The sequence below is a fragment of the Coturnix japonica genome, chromosome 3 (genome assembly GCF_001577835.2).
Source record: "Coturnix japonica isolate 7356 chromosome 3, Coturnix japonica 2.1, whole genome shotgun sequence".
NCBI lineage: Eukaryota > Metazoa > Chordata > Aves > Galliformes > Phasianidae > Coturnix > Coturnix japonica.
In genome coordinates this window covers 20,942,499-20,962,834 of record NC_029518.1, presented here as the reverse complement: position 1 = coordinate 20,962,834, position 20,336 = coordinate 20,942,499, and the positions used below count along the sequence as shown (strand labels likewise).

At 38.1% G+C, this 20,336-nt stretch overlaps 1 protein-coding gene across 2 annotated transcripts in view; it reads right to left on the bottom strand.

Annotated features, from left to right (window-relative positions):
• The window catches only part of EML4 (EMAP like 4), a 147,394-nt gene that overhangs the window by 104,111 nt on the left and 22,947 nt on the right, over positions 1-20,336 (bottom strand). Inside the window, exon 1 of one of the 2 annotated variants that reach the window (XM_015857493.1) lies at positions 4,582-4,621. The exons of the other annotated variant lie outside the window; for it this stretch is intronic. Coding sequence (XP_015712979.1) covers positions 4,582-4,606 — 25 coding nt within the window. The 5' untranslated portion in view covers positions 4,607-4,621. Of the gene's footprint in view, positions 1-4,581; positions 4,622-20,336 lie in introns of those variants that run through there. 2 annotated transcript variants of the gene reach the window in all.

Below are 20,336 nucleotides of genomic sequence, written 5' to 3'. Positions count from 1 at the left end.
AAGAAGGTTTTGGAGCCCGGCCCATAAACCAATGATCCATGAAAAACGATTAGAACTATTTCCTTTTTGCAAACTGTGTAAGCAGCAGAGATCCTATCAGTCAGGCCTGGAAGAAACTCCTCATACTACTTCCACCCAGCCCCACTTTCCTCCCTTTTCTTTTCTTCTTTAAAATATACTGCCACTCAGTAATAGAAAGCTGGGTTTTTCCTCTATGTATTTGGAACATATCAGCCTTTGACTGCTAAACAGAGCACTTCCTCACACAAAGCGCCTATTCTCTCCTCCTCATGCTCATATGAGTTCTATCCAAACAATCTGAAGGGACAGGATGTTTAAATTCAAAAAATCACCCTCTGGAAGACACAGAAAAGGAGATCATTTTAAAGAGCTCCATCTGTTCCTGAAGAATAATCCAAGACTAGTAGCCCACATTTCATGGCCCAGTGTAGCATCCTACCCATACTAAGCAGTTCTAATTTGAAATCCTTCAGATTTCTTCTAGAAAACAAAGCAAATGGTATCCTGGGCTCCATCAGGAGAGGGGTGGCCAGCAGGGACAGGGAGGTGATCCCCTCTCTACTCTGCTCTTGTGAGGCCCCATCTGGAGTACTGTGTCCCAGTCTGGAGCCCCTGATACAAGAAAGACAGAGAGCTACCAGAGAGGGTCCAGAGGAGGGCCACAAAGATGATCAAGGGGCTGGAGCACCTCTCCTACAAAGACAGCCTGAGGGAGCTGGGCTTGTTCAGTCAAGTGGCTTAATTGCAACCTTTCAGGTTACTCACTTTTAAAGTGAATCTACTTTGGTGCAATTAAAGGACAAATAGTATTTTTCAGAGGCCCTACAGTAGAAAGTTACAAAAGTAGCATTTGTACACACAAGAACTGTGGATCAGTAACATCCAAGATACATTAAAGTAAAAGCTAGACATAAGCTAGTATTTGCATTAACTTGCTACCCCTGGTACCATCACCTAAAGATGCTCAGGGCTTCCCTTTTCTTTGCCCTTTGTATAAATACAAATAATGCCTTTAGCAGTAAATCTTTATGCTTTAATGTTTCCTTAGACTCTTTAGATTTCAGTGTCTCCTGTCACAGAATAAATATAGCTCATTCCAAAAGTAACACTCCCTATTTACTTCCATGGAAATTAAAACAGATACATAGAGCTCACTGACACTATTTAGTAGAGTATGTTCTCAGATACAAAACACTATCCTTCAATCTAGTCATCAGCAATGAACAAGAGCCTGCATGCTTCTAACAACCTGCATGAGCAGAGGTGATCCACTGTCTCTCTCACCACAGCTGAAACACACCACCCACTAAGGAATGCCAATGGGTGCAATCTTTTCTGCAAGGAGGAATTCAGTGCACCTCTGCTTTTTATGCACTTCCACATCAGACAGCATTTTGTCATAGTGCCCCTCTGCAGCCATCTGTTGCATTGCAACAACACGCAATAGAATATTGGTGGGAATGTTCAACCTCTACTGCCATACCACCACCATCTACCCCTGATGGTATGGGCCAAAATAATAAAACAGATGGAATTACTTTCAGAGCAGTCTCACATTAGCCTTAATTTTACAAATATTTCAAAATTCCCACTTCTTTTCATCACAAGGTAACTGCATATTGTTAAATGGTTACCATTTGCCAGGAAGCACAAAAAACAACGTAATTTTCATCTAAACAAGTGCGGCAATATTACTTTATGGAAATATTTACATTTAAGAAGCGCACATTCAAAATAGAACCCTCTGAATTCACGTACACATATGTACTCTCAAGAAGTTTCCAATCCCCTCTCGAACAGGCTGAGATTTTCCTAAAATAAAGTCCTATCACCAACAGTTTGATACGTCAAAAAAGTGCTGAAACAAAACACCTCTTTCACTGGATATTTAGCAAACAGTTGTATGCGTTAATTCTGTACCCTTTAGAATCTGTTCATTAAAAGCAAAACGGAATAAAATTAGCTCTTCATCCTTGACCAGGCAGTGAAAAAAGCTTAACTTGGAGGCCAGGTGCATTGTTCCAGCTAAATGCAAGCCATAAGTTTTCAACTGACATTTACTTTGGCAACCTTACACAAATCAAGTTCACCCATTCTGCCTTCAAAAAGGGATTTAGAATTTACTGTGTTAATGGGACATTGTTCAGTTATAGGTATGCCAGTTCACACAAGCTGGATTTTCAATGGAAAAAGTCTCAGACTAAAATATTTCAATTACTCTTAAGGAGAATGGGAAAGCTTTTGGTGAAAGTTGTCTGTCTCCCTTTGCCTCTCCTTCAAATGAAAGGAAAAAGTCAATACAAGTGAAGTGGACCTAGCTACATAAGAAATAATCCAAAAGCACAGAACAATCTGCTATAACCTGCAGATACAAAGACCCAACAACCTCTTTTAAGCAAAGGGCAACTCAGTGGGCAGCTGCAAACAGAAAGTAAGGGTGTCTGCGTGTTGTACACATGACAAAACAAAGCTAAAAGTTCTCCATTTCCCCACCCCTAAGATATAAAGGGGGAAGACTTCATTGTGAGTATACAGAAAAGTGCTGTTAAAGCAACAAATAGCAGCGCTGGTCTCCCATCCAATCCCAAAGAGAAACAAGCAAGGCACCACCTTGCCTTGCCATTATCCCTAACAAATTAGCATCTGTACAGCTCACTCCAGCATAAACTGTACCGGCCACAGATGGCTCTTTTGAAATCTTTCCAAGACAAAACCTCTTTTTCCTGTGCTTCTATATTTCATAGGTTCTGTTAGACATTTGATCACAGTTCTAAGTCTCAGGATTAGAAAAGTTTCAAAGGCAGCTCTGCTAAACCTTACAATCCTCTTCCATTGAAAACACAGCACGTACCACTTCTTAGGCAGAGCAAACTTATGTAATCTTCATGCAAACGTATTTGGGTGTTTCATTCTCAGAGCAGGTAATAGAGATGTATGTTCTCTCCATGACTAGAGAATTTTCCTCAAGCTAATTGAAAACAGGTATATTTTGAGTAATGAATATGACTGCCAATAGTCTTGCAGGGAGGCACTGCAAGAATGATTAATGGACTGTGAATATCACGTAAATCTGTCTTCAAGTAAAAGGATCATCTCTGCATGGAATTAACTTAAGCAGTCAGCTATCAGTGCTCTGAATTGAACATATTTCCAAAGTAAGGAAAAACAAAACAAAACAACAGCACAATCTAATCCTGAGAAGGTTCCCTCACAAAATTGGTATCGTTTACATACAAAATGCAGACAGAAAAGCAACATTCAGCTACAACAATTTAAAATTAGATTATATTTCAAGTGCTTTCCAAATTTCCATACCATCCCATTCTCACATTTCTTAATTTGCCACTTACTCAGCGGTCCAAGGGGAAGGCAGTAGTCAGTCGAAATATTGGAAGGTAAAAGGTGGCCTTCCACCCACCACAGACCAGCTGCTTTCCATCAGGCTGTTTGACATCCACCCAGTTACTTCATGCTAACTTCAGGATAACTAATAGAAGAGAGCTGAATGCAGTGACAAAGAAGCCACAGAGCCTTCACCAACTGCTACTGGTCCTTCACATATCATTTGAAAAGTCTGATTTCTTTATTTACTTCTACACTCAATGAGAGTTTGGCCCATAACACAGTGCTTGGCTGGAGAAGAGCATTAACTAGGCACTGAATGCTCTCCAAGCGCAGAATACTTCATTCCAGCCCTTCCATCCACCCAAGTTAATACAAAAGCTAAAGCTCAGCAACATCCAGCACAGTGTCACAATACTTTCAGGTTTACCAGATGTTTAGCAAGCATTTTTAGAAAACGCTTCAAGTACTTGTGAGCTTGGTAAAAATATTAGTTTTTTTGTGTAAGGGACAAATTGCAACAGCTTTGCTATAAAATAGTAGAAGTATTTCATAGTTAGCCACATGTGAATGCACACAAATAGATACAGATAACTCAGATTGGGAATGGGAGGACCTGCTTTTGAAATGATGATCCTTCAGGACTTGATTTCAAGATACTGAATATAACTTCACCACCCACCCCCACCCCCCCGAAAGAATTAGAATATCTAATTTGTAATTACTTGCTCATTTTCAGCTTAATAATGGAGATTCATTGTGCTAATCAGAAACCCAGTTCCGCCCTCCCTAGAGCGCTCCCATTATGCGCCCAGTGAAATTTGCTTCAGTACAGTAATCACCATTCAAAATTAATAATTTTGAAAGGATTCTTACATATCCATAATCACAGAAGAAGAAATCCTTGTCATAAAACAGTGAAAACTATATTCACACAGTTCAACAAGGAGCATTTTCAGCAGCATGACCCATTAGAAAGGTACTCTTGCATTTCACCAATTTAAAAAGTCCAAGAGCCATACTGAAAACTGTACAATATCAGTGAACACATGCCTGTTCAACTTGATCCCTCACCCCTTGCAATGGGTAGTCACTGCAGTCCAGCCATAGCATTTTCCTTTTATTTTCTTCCACCACCCTCAGGTATCAAATACAGTATGAAATGCTATTCTATAAAACCTACACAATCGACACTATTCAATACTTATGAATACTTACCATAATGATTGGGAAGAGAGTCCATCTATCCTACCGTCCAGTCAACTTAGCACAAAGCTAAGAGAATGTGCCAACCTCAACAACACATGTTCCTTTTGAACCTTGTCATTCCTTTAGAACAACTCCACTACTAAAGACAGCAGAAAACCACCTCTGATGTTTTGTTGGAAGGGGAATACAGCTTACGAACAAAGGTTAAAACTGAAAACTTAAAACTGCTTAGCAGAGGTGTGGCTGCTGAAACCTGACATAGTTGCATCACCAAGTTTTTACTTTGGCAAACACAGCTTCCTGAATTCAAACAAATCTCAGACAGAACTATCTTTTGTTCCAGTAATAACCAATTATTGCACAGACATGCTTGCAAGGTCACTAGCGGGAAGAGTAAACGACACCAGGATGTGTCAGTCACAAATAATGGTTTAAAAAAAGTTAACACCAAGCCTCCCACACTCCGCAGGATGCAAAGTACTTACTTCCTTCAAACTGACCACAAAGAAACACAAAGGCAATTATATTCTTATGTTATAACTCATTCTTACATTCCTTACAATCAAAATGAATTTTTTGGTCTTGCTTTAGCATGTCTTGCTTGAATGATTTTCTTAGGAAAAAAATGTAGTCTTGAAAATAATGTTAAAAACAAGAGGAAAAAAATATTTACTGTGGACTTTGTTCTTACTTATATTAGAAAATCTAATGAAAGCAAAGTTTTGGAAAAGAAGCATTTTCACAATCACTAATAAGAGCAATTTATATTAATGTATTCCCCAAAACTAGAATAGCACTCTAAATAGAAGTAGCGTTGTACCTACATTAATTAAGACATTTGCATTTAACAAATGCAAGACAAAAAGATGAAACCATTCCTAAAAATACCACTTTCCAAGAGTTGATATATTCAGATTAATAGTAACAAAAGCAGGCATTAAAAAAAAAACAAACAAAAAAAAAAACAGGAAGACCATTTTTTCAAACAGACATAATAGGCAAGATTAAAAAACACCCATGAGCGTTTTAAAAGGAAATGCAAAACACAATTTTTCAGAACTTAAAACAACTTCTGTTAAAACCAAGGAGGAAGGTCACACTGCATTGGTCTGGAAGAGTGGTTTTGTACCTTTCTTCAAATGAGCTGATGATAAATGAAGTGAAATATGAATCACTGGACTAGAGAGACACCAGCGTGTTCTGGAAGGTCAACAAGGAGGTGAAAAGTATTATCATGGGTTTTCTTATACTGTTGGTAAAAATAGCAGCTTCCTTTAATTCAACTGTGCATTCCTCCTTCAGTTACTGTAAAACAAATACTGCCAGCTGAATACTGAGTGATAATGAAGAAAAAATGCAATTTCTGTTTTTTTCCTTATTTTTGCCTTTGACAATCATACACATTATCATATATAATGTTTCATTATACTGAACTATAATTCAGGATGCACAGCTATATTCCAGATTTACTGTACTTAAGAACATGTCACAATTACAAACAATCAGGACAGGCATTTTTAGTAAGACATTGTTCACCAGTGCTTACTGAACTTAAAAATGCTTCTTAAGGAACTAACACAGGAAAAACCACACACACACAGATTCGAAGCAGAGTTGAAGCAAAGAACTTGAATAGTAAGATTTACTGCTTTCATGAACACATTCTCCACGCACATACACACATGCAATGATTAACTGCCATAATTCAGTGCAAACAATAATAAAAGGAAGTTGAAGCGCCTTCCTTTCGCAAGCATCAGAAGTACATACTGAGATAACACTTTGACATGAGGCCTCCTCATGCCCAAGAAAGTACTTTGTAACCATGACACACAGCATTTGAAGTGTGAGTTTTCTGCTTGAACACGCCTGCATAAGCAATTGATACATTAATTATTTACACATGCACACCTGAGTACAAAATTAACAAACACAAGTCTAAGTCCAGTAGGCATGCAAACTGCTTTGCAGATGTGCTCTATAGCACATGGCAGATGAGAGTAAGAGTACTTGCTAAGCACACAGTAAACTTAAAGCCCCTCTGAAAATATTTCATTCCATTTGACGCTCATTAATAACAATTTGGTAGGAAATAAACAACAAATGAAAGGTTATTTCCTCATCACAGACTATGGAGCTCTCTATACCATAATGGGGGACACCTGTACATCCTATTGTATGGTACCTGCCTTGGTGAGGAGGGGGGGGGGGGGGGGTCTCAATTCTCTCTTGTGGTCCTTCAATTCCGTGACACAACCAGACTGAGATGGGTCTCCTGCCAGACATGACAAAATATCCACATCCTACAAATTCAGCCTATAATTAATGCACCAGCTTTTGAAAACTTCACAACAGATCATAGAAATCTGAAGGGCAAATGGGAAGACCCACCATGTCCAATGTGACAGCAACACAAAAAAAGGAAGTAGACAAACCACACCACTAAGGGAACACTCCTGCAGCCTCTGAGGGACCTAAGGCACACAGAAGCCAAGAGCTACCCATGCAGCAGGGCTGGGCTTTCAGATAAAAACTGTTTACTGTAGGGAATCTACTTTTAGCAAGGGGGTTGGACTCAGTGTTCTCCAGAGGTCATTTCCAACCCCTACGATTCTGCAATTCTCTGACTACTGGTTCATTCAACCAACAGCACATTTCTAGAATAGTCATTATTTGCTTCTTTATGTTAAAAACACATTCAAATATGCTTTCCCCTGACAAGCAAAAAACAACAGAAAACAAACACCTCTGAAACATACCTGTGCTCCAAAGCATGATAACTGCAGTTTTCTAAAAATAGATTATTTACTCTAACATCTACTTGCTATCCATATGAAAGACTAAATCCTCCCAAATCTCAGGAGAACTCTCTGCTTCAGCTTCTCTAAAGGAGATGTGCTTTTCAGTGTAAACACTAATTCTGTGAGAATAAGGATAGGGAAAAAAGAGCATGTGGGAGTTTTTCCTTTTCCTTGGGTTCAGCTTCACCATCTGCTCATTGTTTACAGGATGATCTACCTTTCTATTGTTTCAAACTCTGTTTTCCTCCCTGTATTTAAAGTTGGTTGTTTAGCCTTGGGTTTTGAGCCTTCATCAAGGTTCTGTTTCAATCTCATATTCGTCCTTCACAAGATAGTAATTAAGCCTCTGCAAATCCTATTATGCCTACATAATTTTCTTGTCTACTTGTCATTCCCTCCTGTTGATTCATCAGGTTACTCTGTATTTCTTTATGAGTTTGTCTAGCCTTAACTAGATTTAGTAACTGATGATTCTTACACAGCTTTTTGCCATTTCACCATACTACTCACACTGAAGACAAAAATGCACATTTTTGAACACTGAAACTCCTTCATCTTTACTGGAACTCTTTAGTATATTCATCTGGCCACAACAGCTTGCTATGCGTATTTCAGTGCACCAGACTGAGCACTATCCTACAGTCTGAGAACAATTCATTCTTATTAAGCAGACAAAACAAAACTCCACAGAACTGAAGTACTCACCACCACAGCCTTTTTCATTTAACTACCAATTACAGAAGGAACTACTGCAGCTCTTCCTATTTTTGTGAGGTGACACATTACAGAACAGGCCATCTGCCTCACAGACCTATCACCCATTCTGGTTTCCTTCCTATGCATTTGTCTCAAGTATTTAATGACCTTCTCTATTGGTTTCAGAAGGGCTGAATTTCCCTTTTCTGAAAGATCCCTGTTGACTCAGTCTTGCCATATTACTTGTCTCCCAACTTCCCTTCCCCCCCCTCAGCTTTTTTTTTTTTTAAGGAGAGGAGGTGTGTTCTTTTTTTCCCTTCCCTTTCTGAGACCAGATGTTACTTAAAATGTTTATGATATAACTCTAATTATTCAGATTTCTTACCTCCCTAAGTTAATGCTATCAGGAATTTGTCTGAAGGGCTAAGAGGAAGGGAAATAAATCCTTGCTCTACAAAGTCACTGCAATTGCCTGGGCTGACACCAGTTATTAGAGTTTCTACTTTTGATGTGTTTTCCTGTAATATTATTTATGCTAATTACGCAACTATTAACAACCTTGATGTTCACAACAAAACCACATATTACCCATACCCAGGACACATAAACATGGCTTAATTTCCTTTATGTATCATGAAGTTATTCAAAACATTTTCCAGTCCAAGCTAATCAGCTTTAGCTTTGAATAAGCAAAAAGTTGGGGGTGGAGACAGAAGAGGAAGATTCTGTAACTGTTAACTGAAATTTATGTATTTATTTTATCATGGCCAGTATGTCTGAGTTTAAATAATTACAACTGCTGTAATAGAATGTAGAAAATTGCAGTCAGGTGTCTCTATTTTCTTCCTCAGAAGGCAGGCAATCAAAACTGAGGGAACCTGTGAGAACACACACAGTTTCGAACTTCTTTCCAGATCAGTAATTCTGAATTCCAACAAACACCTTTCAATGGAGAACTTCATTTTTAATAACTGGCAAACATAATATAAATTCTTCCTTCATATTTCAAGTCAAAAGAAATAACCAGTAGGAAAACCTGTATCTATAATTTTTAATGATAACTTCAGTCAGCTAACCTGAATCAATGAGAAAATCTTCCATTTACCATAAGCAAAAACAAAACAAAAAAGCCTAACATACACAACTCTAATTACATTGCTGTTATTATCTCTAACAGTAATTAGTTAATGTTGGGAAAGTTGATTGCATAGATAAAACAGTAAGAGACCTTGCTTTCATTTTAACCGTAATCTAGTACAGCTCCTCACTATACCTATATATATTTAAGTACACTACAATTTTCAGTCCCCATACTTAAAAGTTTGTGAATTTTGTTTATTTAAAACACAGCAGTATTTTAATACTACTTAACAGTACTAATTGTAACTTCTGTCTGCCACATGTAGAGACCTTTCAAAAATTCACAGACATTTAAAATCAATTTTGCACTTTTTGGTCTATCCTGTGAACTACATTAAAGTCCAAATTTTGATTCAAGTTCAAATGTGAATCCAATATATATATATATATATTAAAAACGCCTTGATTTTTCTGGCTCAGTCCACTTGTCAGATGTGCCAAACTGTTTTACAGAGGCACAAACAGTAATGCCCGTTCTTCATGTACATTTTGAAGTCATACAGACCTCTTCCTTTAAAATCCTTATTCAGAAAATGTTTCTAGCATTTTAGAAGGTAAGGACTTTCTGTTTCATGCCTCCCTATTCTCTGCCTCTGATACAAGATGTGTCCCCTGTTGAGCTGCTGGAATGCATGCCTCAGGAAGAAAATGCTTTCTTGGATATAGCAGAGGTGAGCCTGCATGTTAAGGGACTGTCTTAATGGAGACTGAATTAGCTCTTCGCTGCTGCTTCTTCCTGACCATGCCAGTACTGTTACTTTATGCTCAAAAGCCCAGCGAGAAAAAGATCAGAAAATAAATGTCTGAAAGGAAGGAGCTAAGAACTCATTTATGGAAGTTCTGCTTTCATCTTAAGTCTCCGAGCTAAGCTTAAAATGTATAGGTCAACAGATATTTACACTACTGGAGACACCATTTATGTTATTTTGTGTTGTGATTTTGTTTTGCTTTAAACAAACTATCAGCTGTATTCAAGCAAAACACATAACTCACCAAAGCAGAGAACAAAAATATTATTCTACATCTAAAGCAAAACAGAAAAGAGGAATGTCTGGTTATTTTTAAGCACCTCCATGGAAGATCTACAAGATTCCTAATACTGGCAGTTCCTTTTGGTCAGCACAACAGGAAAAGTACTTGCGGTAACACATAATTAGTATTTTGAGGAAGGATACATATGTTTCTGAATCTTCAGAATTCACAATCAAGAGATTCTGTCCCTAGCACACAGAAGTACAAAAGATGAGTACAGCTACAGCAAACTAAATTAAAAAAATAAATAAATAAATAAAGCCTCAAGCTAGGCCTTTCCACAAAATGGATTCATTTTGCTTCATTGACAGCATGAAGAGATGTTTGGGCTGATACCGAAAAAATGGACTCTAACTAATTAACAGGAGCAACAACAGTTTCAGTTTTGAAAAGTGAACCTTTAACACAGCTTAATAGCACGTTTTAAAACAGTTCCCTCTTCTCTGAACAGTCAGATGAGGATTTGAATTTCTTTAGCATCACTGACTGATCTATCACCTCTTCCTTATCTATTACATCCAGCCCTTTAAACAGGTAATATTTCCAAAGCAAGCAATACAGTAAATTTTAGATCCATCTGAATTTAAAGCTAAACTAAAATGGAAGAGTATTTCCCCATCTTCAGGTGTTACCATGGAAGGGATGGACAGTGCAAGCCACCGCTTTAAGGAAAAATACTAGTAATGGTATCAACCAGTGAAAGCACTGGTCAGTTAGGGTGGCACTAGGCCTCCTGAAACCTGCATGGTGAACACAGCTTTCTTCAAATGGCCTATTTGAGTGTGTGTACATGCCTGGGGGTGGTTTCGTTTGGTTTGGAGTGGTTAAACTTGCCAGAAGACTTCAGAAAAATCAGCTACAGGAGACACGCTCTTGCACAAGGCATTAGCTTAAGCATGTTGAAAACTGATGCAACATAGAAATGTCTTCCTTTATTAGTTTTAGCACAGGGATCCACCTCCCTGCTGCCACAAGCTACACCGAGGGAATATTCAAATAATCTTCCTGTAAGTGAGCAGAAATTATGCACGCTTACTGGGCAGAGTAATTACCACTGCCATTATAATGCATGTTAATTGTGCATGACCTCAGATGGTTAAACAAGCACCATCAGAGAGTCATCACTGGACTTTCAAGGCACACAGAGTGAAAGTCAATTTTTCTAAATACCTTACTAAAAACATAAAAAAATTAGCAGTGTCAATCATAGCTGTCACAGCTTCAAACAACTGGGCCTACTAACAATGGAGAACACTGAGACCAAACAGACGTGGGAGGCTTGCCACCACTCATAAACCTGGCTGGAACCCACTGCAGTGCAGTCTCCCAGTTCCTGGAGCAAGTGCCCATCCACTAGCCCCAGATCCTGCCAACAAGCAGCCAGTTGCTGCCAGTGCATTGTTTCAAATACCTGCCTGCACTTGGGGGGGAATGAGGGAGCACAGCAGCCCAGCCCCAGAGCAGAGCAACAGGTGGTGGGTACCTATCACACAGTGAGCAGGCATATCAAAATTGACCTTAAATTCTGTTTTTAACTCCATTTTTACCTACATTTGCACTCTCACTATGCTTCCAATTCTTCTGACACATTTCAGACATTTCTTGTTGCAATCCACAGAAAATGTTTGTTTGTATTTACCCATGGTTTTTTTTTTCTTTGCCCCCTTCATAAATGAAGTTTCCTCTTGTTCTGACATAATATTTACTAAATGCAAAATCCCATGGGGTTACCAGCCTGAGCTCTGGCTCCAGATCTGGTGTGCCCACATAGTGCAAAACTCCAGGAGCTCCTGCTGTACAGAATAGACAGTATTAGACAGTTCCACATGCAACTGTGACTACTGTGTACCAAGAAAGTTACATGTTGCAATTTCCAAACACAAGCAAGTAATTATTAGAGTAGCAATTACATTCAACAAAATTAACTTGGCAGACTGACTGAGGTGTTTTAAACAGCTGTATAGTCGCAAATCAACAGTTATGCAAAGGGATACGTACCTCATGATCAACAGAACTACTTAGAAGTTAGCTATCCTCTACAGACAAACTACAGTTACTGATTTACATCAGGAACCTAAATGTGCTCTTGACTAAGTCACAACAAAGACCAGATTTTCCAGTTTCACATATATGTTACTTTGTATATATAACCGCAGCTGGATATCCTTCAGGCAACAGAAAAACCTAATATTCACCGTTGCTCCTAACAAAGCAAATAATATAAATAATACATCTTCCATTAATTTTCAAGACATACTGGGCTGCCAGTTGAAACAGCCTTTTCTTATGTACTTAGTGGAAGATTAAGTGAGTGAATACTTCTCAAGGTAGAGCAAACAGGCTTTTACTCAAAAAAGAATGCATTTTTTCCTGTATATATTCCTGTTAGCATTAATCTGTACCTCCATAAACTTAAACAACAAAAAGATCATGATTTTACCTTGTGCTTCCAGCAAACTCAAGGATTTAAGAACAGAAGGTCAATGGATCTACAGTCTCCTTTATATTTGACATGTCAATAATTCATACTAGTACTATGCACAACTGTGTAGAATGGACTTTTCCAGATTAATTGCAAGAACATTAAGTTAAAAAACATGAATTTAGAGAGAAAATGTTACTTAAGCTTGATTACAACCTCCAAACAACTAATTCATGAGAACTTTCTACAGCAAAGTGTGTATTTCTTGATCATTTCAAGGCCTCTTGTTCTGATCTGTGTCATGATTTTCTTTTGCAGGTGATGTTCTGGTAATTAAAAAGAGTGAAGCCTGGTGTAATGAAAACTAAAGTTAATTAATCATAATATCACAATCAAAGAGATATCAATTTAAATCATCTTCCAAATGCTTGCGTGCTTGCAAAGCCAACATACTTCTGTATCTTTTGACAATCAGAGCTACTTGGCATAGTTAAAAGGCATGCAAACACATCTTTGTTATTGTGCAAACTTTTCTAAGTCCAACTCAAACAAAATAAAAAAGAAAAATGTACAAATAATAATGGATCTGGTGAGGTTAGCAAGGCACCATTTAAAGTTTACTTGAATTAAATATAGGTACATGCATATATTTGCGATAAAGGACACACATTGAACACATGTGGCAAAGCAAAAGTAAATAGAAGCATCTCTAGAGCAGGAATACCATCCAAAGATTCTACACTACAAAGATATAGCTCAACATAACCAATGCACGTATCTGAATGCCCTTCTACAGTGCAAGCCAAACTCTTCTCAAGCCCAACCCTGTTAATCCCCTTTTTCCCAAGTGCCCATGCTTGAGTGGCTGCACTGTTTCCATGGATCAAACACAGCTATGCTTAAAACTTCCACTCCCTGCAGTACAGCTGGCTTTTAGGGATAGGAATTTCCAACTTGCTAAACTAGGGTTTACGCTCACAATCCTAGTAAGCATCAGTCACAAAACAACAGATTGCTGAGGTCAATTAGTGGAAAAGAGAAGGGAGATAGAGAGGGAGATGTCAAGGAAGGAAAGTAGGAACGTAGGTGTACAACTCTTGCATCTGACAATGCAGTGCCATACAGGACTGTCACGCAGAGCTGATGGCTGAACCCTGCAGCCCCTCAGCACTACTGCTGTGATCTGATGAAACCTTTCCTCCATACAGCACCATCCTCAGTTAACAGCCATTTTATGACATTCACACTGTGGGAAGAGCTCTGAGAGCTCATGGGTATCAGTGGCTCTGAGCTGGAAATGTATTCTCCCATCCCTCTTTGTTCCCTAGCAAGTTCCCTGGTCAGTGTTTTCCAGCTACAACTTCCTTACACCCCCTGCTACTGTCTGGCTATACAGAAAGCCATTCTCTGGCAAAATGGCAAACACCACTAATTAATTACCTACTTCACAGTTCAGACGAGCCCAAGTGTTTCAAGACAGTCACCCTCACAGACCTCAAGGATAAAACCCCACCAACTCATACCAAAGAAATCGAAACAACTGCATTTTTCCGATTCATTTCATTGTAGTTCAAATTACTGTTTTCATATAAGAACGACTACTTTGAGGAGTTTTCTTCTGTTTTCACTTACAGATGGTTTCAACACTGTTAAGCGAAGAGTTGGTTTCAACACTGTTAAGCAAAGAGTTCAATTTATCCTTCCTCTGGAATAAAGGCAAGCTTGTCCAGTACTATGACTCTCACAAAAGTCATAGAATCACCAAGGTTAGAAAAGACCTTCAAGATCATCCAGTCCAACCATCCACCCACTGTCAATATCTTCCCACTAAACCACATCTCTTATTACAACCAAAATACTACAAAATATTCACTTTCATGACAACATTGCTTAAAGTTGCAGTCATTTACAAAAAAAGAAGCACACAAACAAATTGAAGATGATGAGGCAAGCATGTGTGGGTAAAAGTAATTTTAGACGTTAAAATGTTGATGATCTATGAAGTAAAAGGAAAAGGTCTGCAATTAAGAAATACGAAGGCCAAGACATCCTACAGAGATAGTATGCAAATGGCAGTAAATGTTAGTACTGACATTTGGAAAACACAGTCTTTACTATAAGAGCTTGCATGTGAGCAGAAATCTACTGTGTTGGGCATAATTTATTTATACAAGAAAAAAAGATTAAAAAAAAAAAAGAACACAGAGAAAGCTATCTTCTACTGTTATGAATATTCCTTATTTCACAGGCAGAATTGCCACATCTGCTACGCCAGGTGAAATGGGTACTTTGGAATGTATTGAATTAGTACTGCTGGAATAGTATCAAAGGAATAGTTTAAGATGTTAAGTGTTAAATTCCTTATCATTCTTGTGGAGTTGCAAATTTAAACTTCAAGTATACATTACATTCATGCAAAGCAAAACCACTTACACTGGTCGTGTAAGTAACATGCAAACACACACTAGTCCCAGCAGGTTTTGCAGCCTCCTCATTTGCAAAGGAATAAAACCAAAAATAATTCAGCCAACATATATCTGCAAATTAGCTAAAAAGCAAATTAACAAACCCTACATGATGTAAGAAGAAAAAAAATAGAACACAGAAACCCTCCAAGCAAGTGTGGCAGAGCTCAATCAGTAACTGAAGATGCCCACGCTTATCAGTATCTAATTCTTGCCTTCTGGCTTGTAAAGTGTCATTTACAAAAATGTATTGTGAGTGAATGGGAGGCACTTCATGACTCAAGATTGCATGACATCAGAAATTCAGAACTGAAATAGACACATCTTGGTTAAGCCATTTTGGAAAATTGAGTAAAACTGAATAACCACTTAGACATTTGAATGAAGTTAGTAGTCACATCCAGTGACTTGATGTAATGGTTCACTAGACTTGAAGGTTATACAGACTAGAGATTTACTTGTGTCCACCAGAAGCATCTAGAAAACTACATTACACAACCTTACATATTTGCCATTCAAGTTGCTCTTATTTGGACAACCAGAGAGCACCTCAAAAAGTAGGTGAAACTAATGCAGCTAAGGAAACAAAATCAGAACCATTTCACAGTATGCTTCTATAAGCTTAAATCCCATATGGCGATTGCCCTACTAAAATTTGGTGCTTTTAACTTGATGCTTTAAGATTGTAAGCTGTGAGCACCTGCCTTTGTGTGCAGTTTGTAAGCAGCTGCAACTCCTTTTGCAAGCGATTTTACTGAGTTTTTTCAGCAACGTTTCTGCAGATTCAGGACCATGCCTAACAGTTTCCTCTTTAGAAATCCCAAGCTAAATATAAAAAGAGCAAAGAAATCAAAAGGTATTTTTCAGACTATTCTTCAGAAGTTGCAGTATCTTTATAAATATGCCTGTGCCAAAAGCCATAATAAGGCTTTTTTAATTATTACTTTTTTAAAGCAAACTTGAGGAACTTCTCAACAAAGAAATTAACTTCATCACATTCAGGTACGTCATTCAACAGTGGAAGAAAACATATATCATTTAAAATACTACAGATTTTTTATGCAAATGTCTTTCAGCACATTTTAGTTACTGCAATTGCTTGTGGCAACCCAGGCTATGAAATGAGACCACACAATGCTCACGTAGTATCAAAATTACTACATATTAAAAATTCCATTCTCATGAAGCTGCTTTTGAGGACATCATGGGTCACCTGTTTGTAATAATATTTGCTATTTCTTTAATCTTGAGTAATTAAAAAACCCCACCAGTCAACTACCACTTCCCTCTAGGTATTCAGATGTAATAAAGCAACTAGATGGACTCCTTGCTTCCCAGAGCATCTTACAACAATGACCAATAAGCAAATCAAAGCTTTGCACAAGTTAGCTCACTCCTTGAGTTCTCAACACAGCTCCAAGGAAATACCCTCCCTTTTATACACAAGGACTTTCAAATACGTTTAAATCTGAACACCTGGTGGGGGAACTAACTTTACAAACACGGGGGCCAGTTTTTATGAAAGCAACAAAACCATTTAAAATACAGAATTCAAACCAAATGAATAAAAAGGCACACAGATCAAGATGGCCACAAAGGCACATCACATTTCTGGCTATTCTTCCTGAGATGCTCCAATCAATTTAAAAGTGCTGTGTGAAAACAGGACAAGCATAACAAAATGCTTATGATCAGCAGTCCCAGTCATCCATTCTACTAAATTTTGCTCAGCTTCTAATCCTGGACTCCTTCCTAGTGGCATTTCAGAAATAGCACTGTACCATAGGATCTGTACTCCAAAAGCTGTTTTACTCAGTTTCACTTTTCAGTAATAGTATAAAATACAATTCCTCTTGAGAAATCATGATGATTTCTCTCTAATCACACGTACTTCTAGCATCAGTTGAAACTGACCTGAAAAAAAGTAACTGCTAACATTTTATTCAAACGTACATTTATTGTGAAAAGGGTTTATCATGGACCTCTTTTTAACACTACACAAAGAAAACCACATTCTGCAAACAAAAGCGGCTAACATCTCAAAGCATGAAAAGAACATCTTCACTTAAAGACCAGTTGGAAGTCACTAGGGAAACCTTACCAAGGCTTAAAACTAAAAGGTTCTGAAGTCCTACTTTGTACTGTGTATGACTTCTGAGCAATCACTAAACAATACTGTTAGCCCTAAGAAGTAGTAAAAGCAGCATTAAGCTCTTAGCTGTGGAAATGAGTTTTCCAGATACTCTGATACTGTAATCATAATGGCCAAGATTAAATTCTATACCGTCATGGAGTAAATGCAGCAGAAAACATACAGCCTTTCTTAAATTCCAGCAATTTGGCACTGACAGCAGAAACAAACCAAGGCAGGATGAAGATGAATAAGCGAGACAGAACCAGCACTTTTGTTGCTAGTCTGTCATCCACAGTCACACAGAGACCCCATGCGATGCTCTGACAGAAAGAATCTATTGATGTGGGTACAGTTAATATTTCCTATAACACCAAGTTATAAAATACTGTTAAAACTGTTTGACAAATAAGTAAATAAAGACAAAGGAAAATACAGACAGACACAGAGTTAGAACTGCAGTGATTCCACGTTACCATGAGACATCCCAGTGCCTTATCACAAGGAATAAGCAAACCAGCACTAGTAAGGACTTGAAACCGAAGCGAGACATTTCTCATGGGGATCAAAGATGATCAAATAGCCTAGAGCAGGAGGGCAAGAGAACTGGAACGACTACTTAAAAGCACTCCTCATGCAAGAAAGCCCCACACTATCTGAAATGTAGGAACAATTGTGACTTCATCATCTATAACATGAAATTGCAATTTTTTCACCATGCCAGCAAGCACAGCTGCAATTACTGAGTCAAGGTATTTAACCACTGCTTTCAACAACATGAACTAAGCTCACATTTCTATTTATAAAGTTCTTTTTGTAACAAAGGGGTCTTTAAATTATCTGATAATCATAAAGTACTCCATTCTCTTTTGAGCAGGGAATCATTAAGCAAAATAGACTGGCAAGCACTCAAAGCATGTTTCTTTCAAAAGTAGTTGCAGGGTGCACTCCTGTTGGCAGCCAGAGTCAAGGCTGCAAAACAATTCCATTATAATATTGTTTTAGAGGTTTTTAACTTTCTCAAATATTTACCTTCCTATTTAAAGGGTTTCACATTCACTGTGGGAATACTCTTGATAAGCATCTGAATAAGCTTTTAAAAAACACATCAAAAATAATCACACCCTAAAAACACCATCACTTAGGGACTGCATAACAATAAAGGTTTATACAATCAATCTAAGCCTAACACATCCCTGATCTGTGATAGTGCAGCTATGCAAACTATGCAGCCAAAACGCTGGGGGTGGGGAGCAACAAACAGGTAAATAGATTAATTTATACATCTAGTAAACCTTTTTTTATTTATTTATTGGTAACACATTTAGAATATGCCAGGGTTTTTTTTGTTTGTTTGTTTGATTTTTTTAATAAAAAATTCTGAAGAAATTCAGTCCAAAATAATGAATTATAAACCATCAGTGTTCCATCTGGAGTTATTCAAAAGCACATATGGTCATATTGCTAATGTAGAAAAAAATCTGTAATTTGATGCTTATTCACCTTTCTTGTGAATTGCTGCTCCACAACATGCTAGCTTTAGAATATGGTGCTCACAATCTAGTCTTGTAAATTAAAACTTAAGTTACTAAGTCATTAATTGGAGGCTACTCTCATGAAAGGTATAAATGTGACAAAACTGGAATTAAGTTAGCTCCGGCAACTGAAAGTCCTGACTAAAATATGCACACATTCCAGATGAGAAAATATAAGTGCCTTAATAAAGACATCAAGCAAATAGCAATGACAAAGCAGAATAATTACATCATTAGTTGCATCCAAGTTCAGAGTTTGTTTAGCTCAAAGTGGTAACATTTGATCATAAATTATTTCTAAGATTACAAATGAGATTGACCACACAGTACATAAGGCACTGGAAAGGGAAATCCATTCCTGAAGACACAAGCACCAGTGTCATCTTCTCTGCAGACAGTGTGACAAGAAAGGAGGAAAAAGTGTGCATAAAAAATGATATGGAGAAAAAGGGTGTTATGCTATGGAGAGCAGAATAGGGATGTCCAAGAGCATCCAATTGGCTCTCATTCCTCCCAGCTCAAGAGTTTTTCAAAACTCTAGAGGCACAATATCACCTGCACATGCACTTTCCAAATCAAGATTCTAGATTCTTTGCCCTCTCACTTCCAAGACCTTCTGTCTTCTGTCCTTCAGAGATGTGACAAATTTATTCTACCTGTGACATTCTGTACAGTGGCTGCATTCCTGCTGCACAGCACTGATGTTCACGATGAACAGTAATGCAACCAAGTCAAAGGAAACACTAATGCAAAGCTGGTGCTACCTTTGTGCCTGGGCTCTTTGGAGGGCAAAATCAAGTCATCAAGTCTCAAAGCTCCTCAGAAAGGCTAGATAACTTTTTCAGCACTACAAAAAGGAGGATGAAAGTTACTACTCTCACCCCAAAACACACAAGAAAGTATCTGTCAACAGCAAATGGTCTAACTCAGCAACCACAAATCATTAATTAGTCTCCTGCAGAATCCAGCCTTTTAATCCTAAACACATTATGTTATCATACCTCATTATGCATGAGGTTGTGAGGAACACTCATCTTGTTCATTTTCTCTGCTCTCAAACACAGCCGTTAGCCAATGTTAACAGGAAGAGGGTTTACAAGGGCTGATGAGTTTTAAAAAAAGTAATAATTACAATAACTCTTCTGTTTCCAAGCCAGGAGAGCCTGGCTCTTAGAAACACCTCCAGATTGGATCCACCTTGCCCTATGCCCAATGAGGCATCATATCAACAGATGAGCTTACAAATTCAACAAGCAAAGCGTGATCCTGGAGACAGAAACATATTGTTCTTGCTCCAAGGAAAGAACGTAGGCAGTATGCAACCAAAAGTCAAGTCAGTCTGGTTTGCCCTTGCCACCATTTTTAGCAACATTTTCATACAGTGTCACGGGTTAGTTAGATTTACCTATGCCCGTGACAGGGGAAGCCACCCCACGCCCCCCCCCCGGGGCCCGGAAAGGAGGGGGAAAAGGGGAGTGGGATAAAACAGCGACAATCTAAGGAGGAAAAACTTATTTTACTAAATATGATATCGAAATACAA